The 19,353-nt window shown below is 51.4% G+C and overlaps 1 protein-coding gene across 2 annotated transcripts in view; it reads right to left on the reverse strand.

Moving 5' to 3' along the window:
* Positions 1-5,861: 5,861 nt before the first annotated feature.
* The window catches only part of LOC118592923 (basic leucine zipper transcriptional factor ATF-like 3), a 47,990-nt gene continuing 34,498 nt past the window's right edge, over positions 5,862-19,353 (reverse strand). Inside the window, exons 1-3 of one of the 2 annotated variants that reach the window (XM_036201998.1) lie at positions 18,250-18,397; positions 15,909-16,013; positions 5,862-6,330 (exon numbers count right to left, since the gene is read on the reverse strand). In XM_036201998.1, coding sequence (XP_036057891.1) covers positions 6,148-6,330; positions 15,909-16,013; positions 18,250-18,318 — 357 coding nt within the window. In that variant the 5' untranslated portion in view covers positions 18,319-18,397 and the 3' untranslated portion in view covers positions 5,862-6,147. Of the gene's footprint in view, positions 6,331-15,908; positions 16,014-18,249; positions 18,398-19,353 lie in introns of those variants that run through there. The other variant, XM_036201994.1, reaches the window with a different exon arrangement.

Consider the following 19,353-nt stretch of genomic DNA (forward strand, 5'->3'; position numbering starts at 1 on the left):
CTTTATGCTTTTTTGCAGGTGTCCACCTAAAGTACCGCACTGCAACACACACACACACACACACACACACACACACACACACACACACACATCAAGAATTACAGGAACAACATTGGGAAGGCATGAGACCCCCTCTGGGGAGACTGAGTCAGGTGTGAAGGTTTGGGAAGACTGAAGGTAAGAGGGATCTCACAAATGTGTTTGTCTTGTTCCTCCTTGGCATTTGAACAATAATTCATAAATTGTTATTAATAATTTTATTTTAGTTTAGTTTAGTTTGTTTGTTTGAAGCGAGTCTCACTATGCAACCCTAGTTGACCTGGAACTCCCTATGTAGACCAGGCTGGCCTGGTAAGTCACTATGACTCATCCACTTCTGCCTCCCAAGTGCAGGGTTCAAAGGTGTGCGCTGCCACACCCAGATAATTTTTGTTTTTTAAAATAATTGATTTTCATGAGAAATGGATTAGTAGAATTAAAAAATGTTAACAAAGATTAGTACTAGCTAACAGGTCACTCATAAGTCACTGCAGCCATTAAAGAACCATCTAGAAGAGCAGTTCTCAACCTGCGGGTGCAACTCCTTTGGGGTCACTTATCAGATATTTATATCACGATTCACAGCAGTAGCAGAATTACAGTTATGAAGTAGCAACAAAAGTAATTTTATGATGGAGGGTCACCACAACATGGGAGCTGTATTAAAGGGCCGCAGCGTTAGGAAAGATGAGGACCACCGCTCTAGAGAACATTCACTGGCTTTCCCATTTGTCTTAATATTGCCTGTTTTTGTTTGAGACCTGGCGTCTTGTATCCCAGGATAACCTTAATCTGCATAGCTGAGCTAACTCTGAACATTTGATCTTCCTACCTTTACCTCTTCGAGCTAGAATTACAAATGCTTCTTCTGCTCCTGGTTCACGTGGTGCTGGGGATTGAACCCATAGCTATGTTCTGCTAAATGAGCTACATATCCATTCTTTGTTATGATTTCAGACAGCATCTCACTTTGTAGCCTGGTACTTTTTGTAGCCCAAACTGGGCTCAAATTTGTGGTGGTCTTCCTGACTTGGCTTCCCAAGTGCTGGGGTTACAAGTGTGCACCTCCACACCGGGCTCTGCTTCTGCCACCACTGGTGCTTAGAAAACTGCTTTCTCTCTCCATTTCAAGAGGTACCACCTGGGAAATGGAGCCTGTGGTGTGTTTGTGAGTTTGTGACATTCTGAAAGGGACTTTTGGGCCCTGCTGCTGGTCTGGAGGAAGGATTTGGAGTAAGCTCCATGAAGTCTGGAGCTGCTCAGAAGGCAGCTTTGCTTTCTAGACCTCACTGCCTAAGAACTGGAGGGTTGGGCACAGAGCAGAGCATGGAGACCCCGGACCTGCTCCAGGAGACTTGACAAACAGAGAGGTAGTAGCTGGTTGTTAAGGGAAACCAGGGACATCCCGAGCACATCTTTGGCCTTTCAGGATGCAAACACTGGACTCTCCCTCACACTTTCCCTCAGGGCTGTGGTCAGAATTCTGAGCCAGTAGTCTTCGGTCTGATCTGTGGTGACATTTCTGGTCTTCTTAAGAATGCTGGATTAGAAAATGTCATGCTAGAACACCCAAAAGTGCAGGTGAGTGGTCTCAAGGGACAGGTGTGCCCTGAGCACAGCCGGGACTCAGGCTAGGAGCCCATCAAGGAAGTCACTGGCTACAGAAAGACTTTTGGTAAGGGTCACTAATGATGATGGTGAGCGCAACAGGAGGCTGGTAGCCACACTCATCTCCCTTGCCTCAACTGACAGGGGGAACAATTTTAATTTATTTTCTAGTAGCTGTGACCAAGTACCTGGCAAGAAGCAACTCAAGGTAGAAGGGTTGACTTTGGCTCAGTTTAAGAAGGGACAGGGGCCTGTCAGACGGCTTAATGGGCAAAGGAGTCTGCTGCCAAGCCCATGACCTGACTCTAATCCCCGGGGCCCACGTGGTAGGATGGACCTCACAAGTTGTCTTCTGACTTCCGTGTGTGCACAGTGGCATGTATATACCCTCCTTCCACAAATAAACTAATAAATGTAAGTTTTACATTTTAAAAACAATAAAAGAAAGGCGGTGGCCCATCATGTCGGGGAAGGGATGCAGAAGGTGGAGCATTTATCACACTTTGTCTGCATTAGGAAGTAGAGATGATCGCTGGTGCTCAGCCTTCTTTCTCCGTTTCCTTCAGCCTGGGATCTCAGCCCATGGGATCCTGTGGCCACATTTAAGACGGGTCCTCCCACCTCAATTAACCCAATCTAGAAAGCCCCTCACTGACGGGGACAGAGGTTGGTCTCCCGGATGATTCTAGGTCCTGTCAAACTGACAATGTTAAAGTGTCCTGGTGTGGTTTCTGGATGGACAGCGCTAAGAAGTTACTGCCTCTCCGCACCAGTGCAGTATTGAGAGTCTGGCCTTGACTGCTCACACTTCAAGCTGTGCTGCATTTCTGAGGGACCCAGGGGGGCCTCCCCAGGTCCAGAACACTTGAATCACCACAACCTCCCCCACTCCCCTTCTTCCCTCCCCTCCCTTTCTTAATGCCTTCTTGGGAGGCCTAGATGACCCCGCTGGGACCTCCTGAGTGGCGGGAAGGCAGGCACGTTGGTGAGTATTGGGACTGCCCCTTTTCTCTTAGCAGTAGCTGGGGCAAAGCCTACAGCCTCCTGTCGGTAAATATGCCCAGGGCGTATTTGAGAAAGACCCCATCATTGCGAAAGAGAAGGGGGTTTCAAGTCTTTCATTTTCCTATCCAGTAGAGCCACTGTTCTTCACAAGGTTCCAGGTCAAAACTGGATCCCAATTCAGCCCTGAAAACCCCAAGCTGTTCAGGGCTAAGCTGGTGCAAAATGCAGCAGGATTTCGGACAGGAAGTTGTGTGGCTGTGTGGGTGTGAGGGACCAGCTTCCTCCCTCTCTGACACTTTCTATGCTTTGGGGACCTTGCTCGGCAACCTCCCCTCCCCCCAAGCACAGCAGACCCTCCTGAGGCATCCACCCATCATGCAGATGTCTCTGCTGCAGCAGTGGTGGAGAGCTGGGTGATTCCCATCTTCAGCCGCTGGGACCCCTGTGTCCTTCATCTCTCCTAGACATGACATCTTGATACCACACAGGACTTTCACGTCTTCAGAGTGGAGGTAGCTTGGCGAGTGTTTGGCTTTCAGAACCTTTTTGCTCTCCTGCTTTCTCAGAGCGGGTTCGATTCCCCAGCACATTGGGCTACCCTTGTCTGGGTTCCCTGCCCACCAAAGCACTGCTTAGGGAGCACGCCTCAAATTCAAGTCCAACCTCTGGGTACACTGCAGCTAGGAAGTCTCCAGAGTTCAGAAGCTAATTTGAATGCAGTTATTGATGGCAGATAGAGCAATTTACACACTGGAATCAAGTGGGTGGATCTGCGATGGTTATCAAACAATCAACAGAATTTGTAGATTGCTTCCACCCCTCACAGATGGGCTATCCTCAACCACAGTCCCTGCCAGCATTCTGCTGCCAGAAGAGCATGTCACATTCACACTCCAGGAATAGGACCAGCTGCTGGGTGGAAACCTCGGCCTGACTGTAGGCACCCAACAGGGAACACTCTAGAACTCTATGCACCCAACAGGGAACACTCTAGAACTCTATGCACCCAACAGGGAACACTCTAGAACTCTATGCACCCAACAGGGAGCACTCTTGAACTAGTGACTTCCTCTTCTTGTGCCCAAGACCCTCATCTGCAAACTGAAGGGTAGACAAGATGACTTTAACGCCTCTTGCACTTAGAACACACCATTCTGTGGTTCTCCCAGTAGACATAAATCCTGTCTTCTAACACTAGCCTTCTTAGGCCTCATAAAGGACTTGTGCAACTTTAGACCTTGCATGTTAGAGACCAGTGGGGTGGGGGGGTGCCTTCCAGGACAGGGGAGATTGCAGGAGCAGCTGATATCAATCCCTTTGCCTAGGAAGGGCCACAATCAATCTCTTCTCTTTCCTCTTATTGCTTTTCCTCTTTCCTAGTTTTAGTGTTTTGGTGTGGGTACCTGTGTACATGCGCATTCATGCATGCAGAGGGCAGAGGGCAGAGGGCAGAGGGCAGAGGGCAGCACTGGATGTCTCCCTCCACTGCTCACTACTCCTCCTCCCCCATTTTTCCTCTCACTTTCTTCCCTGCCCCCACACGGTGTTTTTCACTAAACCCAGGACTCGCTGATTGAGCCAGACCACTAGCCTGCTAGCCACTGAGCTCCAGAGACCCACCTGCCTCTCCTCAGCAGTGCTGGGGTCACAGGTGTGCTCCACAGGCACCTGGCTTTTCCCATTCACACAGATGCTGAGGATTGGAACTCAGGTCCCCGGGCAAGCCCTTCCCTGGCTGAGTGATCTCGCCAGCACAGCCTCTCTTCCCTTTCTCCTTCTTTGGCATCCACACTTACAACCAAGTCCTTTCCTTTCTGCCCCACTTCTTGTTCCCATCCTTGCTGGGTGGCAGTGGCACCCACCTTGAATCCCAGCACTGAGAGGCAGAGGCAGAGGCAGAGGCAGGTGGATCTCTGTGAGTTCGAGGCCAGCCAGGTCTACAGGGCAAGTTCCAGGACAGCCAGGACTATACAGAGAAACACTGTCTCAAAAACAAAACAAACAAAAAAGGAGTCCACCTTCCACAACCTGAAGGTTCAAGGGAAATGTAAGAGCGCAGAGACTGCTCTCCTGGGGCCTTTGCCACAGCGTTCCTTGGCACTGTTCTGGCATCTCTGCCAGAAGAATAGGCACTTGTGGGAAGGCAGTATCTCCACTGACCCTGTTCTGACTTAGAGAATGTGCAAGCTGTTGGGTGGTGGTGGCAGCGCACGCCTTTAATCCCAGCACTCGGGAGGCAGAGGCAGGCGGATCTCTGTGAGTTCGAGGCCAGCCTGGGCTACAGAGTGAGTTCCAGGAAAGGCGCAAAACTACACAGAGAAACCCTGTCTCAAAAAAACAAAAAAACAAAAACAATACAAAAAATGTGGAAGCTGAGCAGTTGGGAGACCCAACCAGGAAAATCCTCAGGGCTGGAGAGATGGCTTGACAGTTGAAAGCACTGACTATTCTTGCAGAGGACACAAGTTTGGTTCCCAGAACTCACATAGTGGCTCACAACTGCCTGTTACTCCCAATCCAGGGATCCAACACCTTGCTCCAGAGGATTTCTGCTAGTAACAAGCCACAGTGTTGGGTTCTGGATGTGCAGACATGCACTCTGACATATACATAAAATAAAAATCATTATTTTCTGAAAAGGAAAGAAAGAAAACAAACAGACAAACATGCCACCATTGTGGTGTAATCCCAGAGATTAAAAGGTTACATACAGCAGGGGGATTTCTGTGAGTTCTGAGCCAGCCTGGCAACAGAATAAGACCTTGTCTCAAAAAAAAAAAAAAAAAAAAAATAGGGGGGAAGGCAGGGGCGGGGGCCAGGAGGGGGGAAGGACAGGGGAACCCATGGCTGATATGTAAAATTAAAACACAAATATAATTTTAAAAAGAGAATTTAAGACCCAAGGAAAAAAAATAAAAACAATAACAGAATTCTACTGCTGAAATGAGGTAAGCTGGACCAGATAGAAGGCTAGTAACACATGAAACAGGTGTGAAGTCACAGCCAGCTCACGCACTGGGACCAAACTGGGTCAGAGACTTATTGGAAGCCTTATGCTCTGCCATAGCCAAGGGTGCTTCCCCATCTGCTATGCATGTGGCTGTAGGGGAGCTGAACAGGAGAGGACCTACCTACAGTAAGATGACCTTCCCTGAGGAGCAACTCTGTGTGCTCTCCATCCAAGAAACTGGACAAAGGAAACATGGTAACTATCTTTATTATCCAAATTCTAGACGAAAGATCCTGCCTAAGGACAGGACCGGCTAGCTGCCAAAGTGGGTGAGGAGTGACTCCAAAGGGCCGCCTCCCTGTGGGCAGCCTTCAGGATCCACTGCTCTAGGGCAGGTGCCCTCAGAGTGCATGTTGAGCCCAGGCTGGCCCCAGAGCTCCCAGGAGGGCACAGCTACAGGTACCCCTGGACACAGGTGTGCAGGGAAACTCTTGGGTGTGCAAACCGAAGTTCTGAGCTGGACAAAAGAGGAGCGAGCCGAGATGTCATCGTGGCAGGCAGTTGGCCACAGGGTCTGGCCGAACCTGCATAAAGTTCATAGGGCACAGCAGCAGCGGGCACATCTTCTCATGCTCCTTCAGAGCCTCACTCAGGTGCCTCAGCTCCTCCTTCAGCTTTGAAATCTCCCTGCGCAGCACGGCATTCTCCTGCTCCAGGCACTCATGCTCCTGTTCAAGAGAGAGGACAGGTAGACGGGTGGAGAGATGTGTGGTGGTATTGTGTTCCCCAAAATATTGTGCATGCTAATAAACTTATCTGGGGTCAGAGACAGAACAGCCACAATATTAAACATAGAGGTTAGGCAGTGGTAGCACACGCCTTTAATCCTAGCATTCCAGAGGCAGAAATCCCTCTGGATCTCTATGAGTTCAAGGCCACATTGGAAACAGCCAGGCCTGGTGACACATGCCTTTAATCCTGAGAAGTGAGCCTTTAATCCCAGGGAGCGATGGCAGAAAGCAGAAAGGTATATAAGGCGTGAAGACCAGAAACTGGAAGCTTTTGGCTGGTTAAGCTTCAGGCTTTCAAGCAGCATTTCAGCTGAGAGCCATTGGGATGAGGACACAGAAGCTTCCAGTCTGAGGAAACAGGATCAGCAGAGGAACTGTTGAGGCAAGGAAGCTGTGGCTTGTTCGGCTTCTCTGATCTTCCAGCATTCACCCCAATACCTGGCTCAGGTTTGATTTTATTAATAAGACCTGTTAAGATTCATGTTACAGAGGTGCATGACATCAGTCCCAGGATTCGGGCAGCAGAGGTAGGAGGGTCAAGAATTCAAGGCCAGCCTGGGCTATAGGAGATTCCTTCCATTTGTTTTATTTTGAGACAGGTCTCACTATGTATCCCAGGCTAGCCTGGTACTCACCATGTGTCTTAGGCTAGCTTCAAGCTTGTGATCTTCCTGTTCAGTTCCCATGTACTAGGGTTTCAGATGTGTACCATGGTGTTGGTCACCCTCGTGTTTACTGGATTTAGATCTCTGTTTCCCCACAAGAATAAAATGGTCCCAATAGTATAGCTTTTCTTTTTTAAATCAATACTACTGGAGTATAATTTATAGGAAACATGTCTACATTAAGTGTTTGTAATTCAGGGAGTAGTAACAGAACTATACATACACACACCTGTGCTAATACACAGGACATCTCCATCACTCCAAAGTGGTCCCTCCTACCCATTTACATCAGCTCTCATCCCCAACACTGACCTTCTTTTTGAAGGTCTCTGGTGGGTTCATGGCCACCCCAATACCAAGAACAGTACCTGACACCGCATGCCTTTGGCTGCACTAATAAATGCATGAATGCATGCCTTTGGCTGCACTAATAAATGCACGGGCACATGCTGCCCATTCCAGCACTCATCTGCTGTTTCTACTGCATCAGGGTGCAGAGGCTCAGAACTGGAGGGGATCAAAGAGCTCCTCATCGTCTCCCCCAAACTGTGGAGGAACTTCTCATATGCAGGGCTAGCTCACACATCCATCTTGGGCTGGGCACCACCTTCAAGGGACAGTCCCTGCCATTTCTGAGATCCTCTATCCTCTTTGTAGTGATCAAAATCTCCTCCACATCCGCCCACTGAGCTGGGCTCTACCTAATGGAGCCACACAGAATGAATTCAGTACCTTGCAACCTCAGTTCTTGAAATGATAGGTGACAGCCTCATCCCTCCCCCTTAGATGTTCTCTGAGCCTAAATGTCTCAAGTCCTCTGAGTTCCTTGTGCAGGACTAGCCCCTCTAGCCTCCTGGCCACCATCTCTGGCACACACTCCAAGCTGCCAGACTTGTTGAGTTGTTACTCTTAAAATGCAGTGTGTGGCTTAGGAGCACGCAGGAGCTGATGCACGATCGTCCTTCTCCACGCTGGACCTAAGCCACTGGAGACTTCCCTGAGTGTACAGAGAGCCACTCAGGTGCACGAGCTGAGTGACTATGAGAGACTGAGGACAGGGCTTCCCCCGGCCACTGAATCCCACTCTTCATTCTGAATCTCCATGGTGTCACCTCATGGACACGTACTATCACACAACCTATGTCATCCAGGAACCTGGTTTGCACTTCTTGCCCTTAATCCAGGCCATTGATAAAGTCTACAGCCCCCGGTGCTCTATAGCTCATCATCAGTGGCCCCTCTGGGCTGAGATGTCTTTGAATCTTGCTGAGCCGTCATTTCTGCTCACACCTAGATCGATTTGTTTGGTCAGACTGTGCCTCAAGCATACTGGGCACTTGCTGTGCTGAGGACCCCACCCATTCCCACCACACCTTCTCAATTACTAATCATAAAAAGAAGTCTGCCTGAAAGCCGCTAAGACTCACGAACATCCTTGGCTTGGCCTGTGCAGCTCCCCTCAACCCCAATGCTTTCCTTTTCTCTGGGGGCCTAGCGTGGGCTCACCACCTTGAGGAAGGCTTCCCTGATCACAGCACTTACAGGTACACTATTGGGTCTCACGTACAGTAAGTAATGTCTCTCCCTAAAGGTCAGAGATACCGAGAGGCCCAGGGGCTCCTGACGTCCTCTTCTGAACTAGGGCATGTGGTCCAACCTATGTGCTAGCTACCACTTGGCCATCCCATCTGTTTTCGCCTCATCTCTAGAAACCTTTCCCCTTTCAGGTGACCCAGAGGGACTACAGGAAGGCCTCTCCAGAATTCTCTCCCCTTCCTGTAGGCTGTTCTGGGACAGTATGATGGCCCTCCTTGCAGCTGCCTCTAGTTTCCGTGACCTCTAACCTCTAACCAGCTGCAGTCTTGGCATCCAGATCCAATGCCTTGCACCTGTGCATAGCAAGATGGCAGAAATGAATAGTTCCAGTGAGCTATTTCATTGGATTTTCAGTTTTCACTGGAGTCCATACTCCAAACGGCCTTTCTATAGTTCCCAAGGCTGCAGCAAGATGCCTGGAGCTCCTGAGCTTTGTCTCTGGACTCAGGAGGGAGTCTAAGCCTGACTCTACCCTGAGGTGCCACTGTTTCCCCAGACTACTGCTCTGAAAGTCCTCAGACTGTCTGGCAAAGGCCCTGTGCCTGCCACCTCCAGGGGTCTGGTCTCAGAAAGCACCCCCCAGTCTCTTTCCACACATATGCATTGTGTAAAACAATGGATTTCATCACCGTGTGTGCTGTGTACTATGCTCAGATCTGTGCTCCACCCCCATTCTCCTCTGTGCCCCAGGCTCTCCACTGGTCCCTTCCTGTTACCCACAGGGACTTTCTTTCCTGGGATTTAAACTTTATTCTCAAGTCAGCTGAGGGACTTTTACTGACCTGGTGGAAGAAGAGGGAAAAATAAAAAGAGAAGTAGTGAAAACATCCAGGTGGGACTAATCTTATAAATAAGACGCCCTGGGGGCGGTGGGGTGGGGTGGAGGGGGGGGGCGGCGGCCACAGAACACCAAGTGAGAGCAAAGAATGTAACCATCTCTCCCGTGAGGAGAGGGGACTAGACCTAACCTAGACCAAAAAGTAAGCAAGAGGCTATAATGGACTCAGTGGCGGAGCATCTGACTGAAGATTAAGAGGTCACCAGTTCAAATCCAGACACCCTCTGACATGCTTTCTAGTTCAAAGTCAGTTTGGCTAAGAGACCATCAGAGGGCACTGTGCTACCCCTAACCCCCAATTATTTAAGTCACACTCTTAAAGCATGGGTGAAGGAATGACTACAAACACCAGGTAGGCCTCAAAACTCAAGTTGCTTGAGCTGGGGAATGTGGCTCAGTTGGTAGAGAGCTTTCCTAGCCTGCAAAAAGCTCTAGGAGGTAGAGGCAGGAGGGTCAGAAGTTCAAGGTCAACCTCAGCTACGTACGGAGTCTGATTCCAGTCTGGGTCACACAAGTCCCCATCCCAGAAGAACTTGGTGGGTAACAGGTGAAGGCAGGAGAGAACTGACATGGTACCTACTCGGCACATGCTCACTCAAATGAACATAAAGATGTATCGAGCGGTAGTCCTCAGCCAGGACATTGGAGTGGTAGGTGGTCTTGCATCCAGTGGGCAAAGCCAGGGATCCTGCTCAACATCCTTCAGGGCCCAGCCCAACCTCCACCCAACACTCCAGCCAAGAGGCCCAAAGCCAATTGTGCTGAGGTTGAGGTAGGGATCCTGGGTCTTGGGGTCAGGGTCATTTGAATCAATGGAATAAGTGACATGAAGCACAGGAATAAGTGAGAGAGGCATCAGGAAGACATGGCCACACAGACAGCTAAGCTCTGAAATGCCCAGAGACTTGAGATCCCATCAGTGTCATCAACTCTAACACTCATGTGTCATCCAGATTTCCCCACAGTAGTTACCAGAATTGAGATCTCTGGACTCTACAGTTGGTCTGTCCCAACCCTTAACCAAATAGAGTTCCCATCTGAAAAACAGTGCCATTAGCAAGAACCATACAAATTAGTGTCATAATCAGTTTCTAAACCGTGTGTGAACTGTCACCAGCAGTGTCTCCGAACATGCAAGATTTTGACAACTGCATGACAACACTCACCACATCACATTGCCCAACTCATTTGTCAGTTCGTGACATTTAAGGCTCCCGAGGCTAGCATGGCTCCCACCCTTGCCTGACTCAAAATTCTTTCTCAGTCTGACATCTTTGCCTGGCCAACTCTGGCCCACTTCTAAGCCAGCTTTCAGTGTGGCACAGCTACTCTGTGGCTTCATCGGGGAACGTAGACTCAGCCTAATGCTGTCCAGAGAGAACTACAGATCAAAGTCCCACAAGTGTGAACCACTGAGGGTCAGTGACACTTCTTGACACAAATTCAGTAACCATGACCTTGAGGGAAATCCTAGGAGTCCCTCAGTTCGGCCCAGTCTACCTTGAGGGATCTGCCACAGGCGTTGATAATGGGCAACCAGGAAGAGAGGGAAGTAGCCCAGGAGTTCCCAAAAGTGGGAGGCCAAGGTATCCTGTGTAGTGGGTAGCCATCCCAGCCTTGGCCTGGAAGTTCCAACCCCCACCAGGCTTTGGTAATGGCCACGCCCACAAGGCAGGGCGAAGGAGGAAGACCCAGGATCGGGAGGAGGTCTCTCTCTTGGTTCTGGGACGCTGGAAGCAGGAGGTAGACCGAGCAGAGTTCTCTAGAGAACACCGCCGGACTACGTCATACCTTTGCCAGACCCTGTAACCTATCCCTTCATTTGTAAGCTACCCCACAAAATAAACCTCCCTTTTAACTACACGGAGTGGCCTTAGTAATGTCACCAATAATCCTGGGCCCAGGGACAAGTGGAGGGAATGAGAGCCACAGGAGAGAGGGCCATTTTGCTGTCTTGTTGCAGACACCCCCTTTCGTGGCATCCAAGGAAGAGAAGCACATGACCACAGCTGCTGTGGCGTTCGGGGCTCTGCACTTCAGAACCGGGGGAGGAGGGCATAAGGAAGTGCCCGGGTCACTCCCCACACAGTTGTCAGGCAGCCTCAGCTGCCAGGTGGCTGTTTTCCCAAGCCCACAGCCGGCTTCTCACCAGGTGAGAAGTTTCCATGAGCTACAGTGATGTGCTAAGGGCCCTGCACTCCATTCACTGAGTCTCAGAGACAATACTCTTTACTCCACTGTTCACCATCACCTCACCTCCAGGATGCAGAGTTAGTCAATCAATGTCCCACTCAACATATAACACAGATTCCCCGTGGCTATGGCATCCAGGAAGGAGCCTGGGAGGTTCCCACGATGGGATTCCCCCACAGAGTGTCTTCCAGTCCATAGCTGCCAACCTTTTATTTTCATTTTCCTAAGGCAGTGTCTTGCTCACTCATATCCCCTGTGACCAGTGACCCTTCGGTGTAACTAATGAGGAAAAGCCAGGGCCACAGCTTTGTGGTCCTGACCTACTTGACAGAGTTCCTCAACAGTGTGGACCCTGCAGAGGTGATGCACAGAGGTGGTTTTCTTCACCTGTGTGTCTAGTCCCAGCGAGGAAGAGAATGAAGCCAGAGGGGACTGGCTTCAGATCAACTTGCCTTGATCTGGGAAGGGCATAGTGACCAGGCCCCACAGACGTTGGGCAGAAGAGCATCTCAGGGCCCCTTGCAAGGGCACACCACCCCTGGCTTTACACGGGACACAGCAGGCATAAAGGCAGCACTACTCCTGAGTTCCTGGTTCACTTTATCAAGGTCAGCTACGAGGCACCGAGATAGAATGAATGTGCCCTTTGCATGCCCTTTCTTGGCACTCGTAAGGGCATTTGTTACCTTCTGTAGCAGGAAAAACACTGGCCCCTAACGATGCTTCCGTCCTAATCTTTGGGACTCGTGAACAGGAACCTTATTTAACAAAAGGGACTTTGCAGGTGAGAGTATGGAGCATGAAATGGAGGGGATAATCCCAGTGGGTCCAATAGAGTCGGGGAGAGCTGGGGCAATTGCTTTGAAGACGGAAGACCACGAACCAAGGAACATGGAACTCCCCAGAAGTTGACAAAAGCTAGGAAATGGATCCTCTCCAGAGCCTGCAGAGCGGACACAGCTGTTCACATCGTCATTGTAGCATGGTGGAATGCATTTTGGACAGCTCACTGCCAGCACTGGAGGGAAATGCTTCCCAAGGACACACATGAAGTCTCTCTGTGGCTCCACAGCAATGCTTCACTCGCGGAAGGGCTTAGTAAGTGTTTCTGGATTTGCTGTTTTGGTGCATGAAAAGCCTTGTCTAAGACATTTGGTCACCTCTGTACACATGATCACTCAGCACTTACAAATGGCAATACACCTCTGGTTTGGACTGGAACCTCCTTGAGGGGAGGGACCTGGCTGTCCAGCAGGCATACATGGTCTGAATACAGGGCTAGACACTAACGGGGAGCCCCTGGTCCCCTGAGGAGGCTACTTGGCAACACAAATCCTTAGGAACAAGAGGGAAGGAAGGAGGCAGAAGGTACTGCCATTCTTCTGTGGGAGTTCTACAGATCTAAAGATGGGAAGACCTTCCCTGAAGCCCGTCTGGAGACCCTGGCCTCCAGGCCTCCCTTCCTTGCTTCCAGCAAGGCCTCAGACACTTACAACATATGACATGCTGCAGGTTTCTATCAGTGGGTCTCAGCTCCCTGAAGTGTGTGCAATCTAAATGTGTTCCGATTGTGCTGAGAGAGTTCGTTCTGTCTTTCCTCTCTCCTAACAACTGAACATCTACGCTGTCAAAGCCCTGACCAGCTTTGGAGAAACACGCATGGCAGAGGGGGCAGGTGGGCACTGTGCTGTGGAGGGGGCAGGTGGGCACTGCACTGTGGAGGGGGCAGGTGGGCACTGCACTGTGGAGGGGGCAGGTGGGCACTGCACTGTGGAGGGGGCAGGTGGGCACTGCACTGTGGAGGGGGCAGGTGAGGGAGGGGGCAGGTGGGCACTGCACTGTGGAGGGGGCAGGTGGGGGAGGGGGTAGGTGGGCACTGCACGGGGGAGGGGGCTACACCAAGTCTTAACTCTGCACCCCAATGGTGCACAGCTAAGGTTAGAAACATCACTCACCCTCACCAGTCCTGAGGGGGAGCAGCTCTGAGCCCCCCTGGCTGTGGAATTGTGTAGGTTTACACATGCAGGTCAAGGAAAGCACAATCCTGGGGACAAATGTGCTATGGCTCAACGTGCCCCTCAACTGGCTGGCCTGAAAATCTTTGCTCCCAAACAGCAATATTGGGAGGAAGGACCTCAGAGGAACAGGTCACAAATGCTCTGCTCTTGTGTATAAATTCAGTCATTAACTGATGGTTGGGCTATGATGGGAGTGGTTGTTTACAGAAGCAAGTTCTCTGATTTGTTTGCTGTCTGGCCTTCCTGTCCTCCACCATAAGACCACACAGCACAAAACCCTCACTAGGCGCAGAGCAGAAAGCCCTCACTAGCTGCTGAGTGGGAAGCCCTCACTAGATACAGAGCACAAAGCCCTCACTAGGTGCTATGCAGACACCAAGTAGAGGTGGCACCGTATTTTGAGACTTTCAAGCCTCCAGAACCCTGGGCCAAATAGTCTTCTTTGTCGATTACACAATCTGTGGTGTTTAGTAATAGAGAGGAGACTCAGACACAGACTCCTGATTTGAAAGATAAGGAAGGTGGGTACGCGCCATTAGCTACCCGGGGAGGTAGTGAGAAGGGAAAGTCTCAGGGTGAAGAGACCACAGTCTGCCATGAAAGTGCATGCAAGGAGCTTGTAGCGGAGCTCAGTGGAACAGAAGTGAAGATCCGCCTGTAAGCAATGAATTCATCGTTAGTGCTGATGGTGGGCCAAGTTCGTAGAGAAACATCCACCACAAGAGACAGGCGCTCAGTGGTGGCCTTTAATCCCAGCATTCCGGAGGCAGAGACAGGCAGATCTCTGTGAGTTCCAGCCTGGTCTATTGAGTGAGCTCCAGGACAGCCAGGACTGTTACACAGAGAAACCCTGTCTCAAAGGAAAAAAGGAAGGAAGGGAGGGAGGGAGGGAGGGAGGGAGGAAGGGGAAAGAAAACAAACCGAGAAGAAGGGGGAGGAGGATGAGGAAGGAGGAGAAAGTGATGGCACCCGCCTGTCATCACAGTACTGGCAGGCTAAGGCAAGACTGAGACTCTGTAGCTGGGCTCCATAGTGAGACTGTCTCAAAAAGCAAATTATACCAAAACAAACAAAGACAAAAACCAGAGGTAGATGAGCTTGGCACCAGGCAGGCACTGGGGCAGGAGCTGGGAGTTGACATCTGATCCACAGGCACAAAGCAGAGAGGGAGAGAGCTAATGAAAAGCTGTGGGCTTTGGAAACCTCAAACTCCTCCAACGAGGCCACGCCCCTAATCCTTCCCAAACTGCTCCACCATACAGAGCAGATGAGCTTATAGGGGCCATTTTCATTCAAACCATACACGCAGGATGAGGCCAGAATTTGAAAAGGAATTAAAAGCACGAAGAGCCATTTTGTTTAGCTTTTTCAATTTTTATTTTCGATTGGGAGAGGGTCTCATATAGCCTAGGCTGGCGTCAAACTTGCTAGGTAGCCAAAAATGGCCTTGAACTCCTGATCTGAACAAGTGCCAGCTCACCCAGCTTCTTTTATTTATCTATTTTCTTTTTTTGAGACAAGGTTTCACTGTAAAGCTCTGGCTGGCCTGGAACTCCCTCTGTAGACCAGGCTGGCCTCGAACTCAGAGACACCTGCCTCTGCCTCCAGAATGCTGGGATTAAAGGTGCACGTCATTATTCCCAGTATTTTTTTCCTTTTCTTTTCTGGTCAAAAATCACTATAAAGCCAAGGTTGACTTTGAATGTCTGATTCTCTGCCTCCACACCTGAGTGCTGAGATAAGGGGCATCCACCACTGTGCCTGACTTACGTGTCACTGAGACTCAAACCCAGGACGTCTTTTTGCACACCAGGCAAGCCCTCTGCTGACCTGCTTCCTCAGCACCTTAATGTTTACAATTATTATTGTTGTTTATTGAGACAGTCTTTCTATCGTTCAAACCAGCCTCAAACTGGGTGTTCCCCTGCCTCCACCTCCCTGGGTGCTGAGTACAGGTGTATGCCACCACATTTGGCTTTATTTGGTTCTATAGGGGGAGAAAATGGAGTGTGGGAAGCACCAAGGCTGAGGTGGAAGGGAAGAGGCCCGTGAATAAAGAAGCAAAGCACGAGGCTGGAAAGACCCGGCACATCAGATGTGTAGAACCGGTGATGAGCACTGCAATGTCATCACTGGCCCCCTCCCCAGGGCACAGGATGACTGTCCCGTGGTGGCTGTCGTGTGGTCCTGCCCTCACAGTCTCACCTCATGGAGCCTGTCAGCTTTCTGGGTCTGCTTCTTCCGGCTTCTCTGAGCAGCAACCCGGTTTTTCTCTCTCCTTCGAACCTTTCTGTCATCATCCTCTGGGCTCTGGGGAAGACATGTGGCCAAGTGACATGCTCAGTCTCCTCGGCCTTGCTCACTGAGCTCCACCGGCTCATCTGCCACCATGGACAGCACTCCCTGCGACCCCCCAGGGGACGGTCACTGGCCCTTGTTAAGGGGCACCCAATCCATGCTGGGGTGTTGCTTTATGTTAATCTCCACACCCATCCTGAGAAATACACAGTGAGACTGTCACTTAAAAATGAGGAATAAGAGGCCTGGGTGCAGCCTAGTGGTGTCACGTTTGTGTGGGATATGTGAGGCCCTGCGTCCCATACCCAGGACCACAAAAAACAAAAATACTAAGAGACGAGGAATAAGAAACTCAGGTTAGGGAAGTTCTCCAGGTATCATGGCCAGCATGAGGGTGAGTGGGAAGTGGAACTCAGGTCTGCTGGTCTCCAACCCAACGTTCACAAACCTCTCCCCACAGGGTGTCTGCCTGGAAGGGCTGTAGTGTCACTGCTCCTCACAGTGGGGAAGACCGGGGATCTGCTCTCTAGAACTTGCTATGCACAGCCTTTATACTACCACACACTGGCAAGTCCTTCTGAAACCGTGCAGACCATAATCATGCATTTATTACTAATTGCAACCACACAACTCTACCAGTGCGTTGAGTGTCTGGAACACCGATGACGACATGCTTGCTCTCTTGAACAATGCTTGGCTGACATTTTCTTTCAGAGGTCAGGATTATTCCAAATGCAAATTTGTGATGTGTCTTGAAAGTTCTTAACCAAATATTCAAAAGTTCTTCATGAGGTGGCATCAGGTGGGCAGGCAAAAAAAATGCACCTACCACAGTGAGGGTTTATTCAATGGGAAGGGCTTGCTTTCCAGAACTGCACTGGAAACACCACAGGAGAAAAAAAAATATCCTTCAAGATAAAGTCCAAAAGGTGTCTAGATGGGGAGGGAACTTAGAGACAGATCTCTTGTCGACCTGTGTGAGGCTGGGGGTATAATCCCCAGCACAGGTAAGAACAGACAGCATACACAGCAGGGGAGTGGCATGGAGACACCGTTCAGAACCCAGAAGTGTCAAATGTGTCTTCTAGAAGTAGTCTTTTTTTTCCCTTTTCTTTTAACAGAATTTCAGGTTGCCTAGGTTGGCCCTGAATGCTCCACCTTCCTTCTGCCTCCATAGCTCAGGGATTATAGGCCTGCATCAATCACCACACCCAGCAATCCAAGGAGCCTTGATATACCCGGGGGACAGGCCATATAAACAACAGAACTTTAGATTTACACCCTCACAGATCCTAGTGTAAGCACAATTCACCCATCCTTCCAACGTATGTATTAACTAGGAACCTGTCGTGTACTCATATGACATCTCTGCTGCTGAGGCTGGCCTGAGATGCACAGATGTTCACCTCACTAGTGCTTGACAGGAAACAATGCCTCTTAGTCTCAGGCCAAGGGACAGCATGCCGCCTGTCCTCAGGATCTGTCACCATAAATCAGACCTATCATCTGTCACAGATGATCATACCTGCCCACTCAGCAGATATCTTAACAGAGACACAAATCCTCCATAGCTCACACAATCTGTGCAAACACCCTCAGGAGTTGATGCTATAGGGTCCAATTTATAGACAGCGAAACCAAGGCTCAGAGAGGCGAAACAAATGGTACAAGGCTACTTACTCCACTTAAGAGGCTCACACTTCAGGGTCACCCTGGGACATTTCGTGTCAAGCATATTATTGGGAATGTGGGGGAGGGGTAGTTAAGATAGGACCAGTTGTTGCTAAAGCAACTAGCTGGCCAACAAGTGTCCCAACAGCTGTCTCAATTTCTTGTGGTACAGCTGTGAAAGTTGGGGACAGCCGGGGGACTGATCGGATGGGAGCGAGGAGTTTCCACCGGCGTTGGGGGTGGAGTCTGCCCACTAGAGGCACAACCCCACACCAGCAGGCTGACCGGTCCGACGGTCCCACGTCCCCCGTGCCGACCTTAGCGGGAGGGTTAGATGCAGGGACGAACCGCCCCTTTGGGCTGAATTCCCAGAATCGGAGGTCCGGCCCTTTCCCTCCAGCGCGGGCAGTGGACAAGGCTGAAGTGGCCCCCAGCAGCGCGGACCCACGTGTCGGGCGCAGACTAGTCGGGATGGACAGCATCCTTCCCGGGCGCGGGACGCGCACGGCTGGGACGCACGTCGAGCGCTGCCTTTACCCTCCACCTCCCTCCCCGCACCGGGTCCCCGTGTCACTACCTGCGGCTGGTTGCCAGGCGCCGCCACACTCCTCTGCAGGACGCTGCCCGCCGGGGGCCCTTGCGACATGCCGCGCGCTCACCACACGGGGCGCCCGGAACGCGGGGCTCTGCTACCCGCGCTCCGCCCGCATCTCCGCACCTGCCGCCCCGCCCCGCCGCTTCCCGCTCTCCCGGCTCCTCGCCGTGCCCGCCTCCCCACCCCGCGCGTCCCGTCCGGTCCCGTCTCCGCCCCCTGCTCCCACCCCTCCCCCGCTTCCTCCTCTCCCCGCCCTCTCGCCGCACCTCGGGGTCCAGGATCCCACCCAAGTCGTTGCTTTCCGCTAGGGGCCTCGTGCTTCGTGGAAGTCACGTGGCAGCCACGAAGCCCACCCACGGGAGGAGACGCCGGGTGGGTGGGGACGGGGTACTGGCGCCGCACGGCCACTGGGGACCTCCGGCCGCTCTCGGGGAGCAGGAGTGAGAAGCAGGAGTGAGTGGCTTGGGTTGGTGGCTTCCCTGTCCCAGACCGGGTCACCGGCGATGGGGGACTTTCTTCCAGGCGAGGCGGCACCTGGACCACTCCCTCCCTCCGCGACGCCAGGGGGCAGGGACCGCGGCCGGTCCCTGGGTGCTCCTTGGGCAGCCGGCGCCCTAGGGCTTCCCTACGGCAGCGTTTCCCGGTCCAGTAGGAGGGAGGGGGCGGGGTGACTCCGAGGGTGAGTTCTGATGTGGGGGAGGGGCAAGAGGAGGTTGTTAGCTGAAACCTGGAAAGGCTCCCAAGAGTGTATCTGCCAGGCTAGAGGTCCGTCGTCTCTCATTTGGGGATCTGGGCAGACCATGATAAGGTTCCGTGGACCAGCTACTTTTGCTTCTTCAAGATTTAGGTGGCACCTGGCAAAAGATTTAAGATACATGGTTGCTATGTTCATGCCAGACCAGGTAGAGGCATAGCGCACGCGCCCCTCTTCACCTGCCTGCCAGTGTTAAAAAATGCGAAGTCAAGATGACTGTGCCCAGAAAAGAAAAAAAAACTAGCGGTTAAAGGTTTGTGGTCTGAGCATAGGGGAGGAAAACTAACCGCGAGCTGGGGGGCAGGTGGGAACCAGACAAGAGGGGCCTTCCT

This window comes from Onychomys torridus, chromosome 11 (genome assembly GCF_903995425.1).
Source record: "Onychomys torridus chromosome 11, mOncTor1.1, whole genome shotgun sequence".
Classification (NCBI taxonomy): domain Eukaryota; kingdom Metazoa; phylum Chordata; class Mammalia; order Rodentia; family Cricetidae; genus Onychomys; species Onychomys torridus.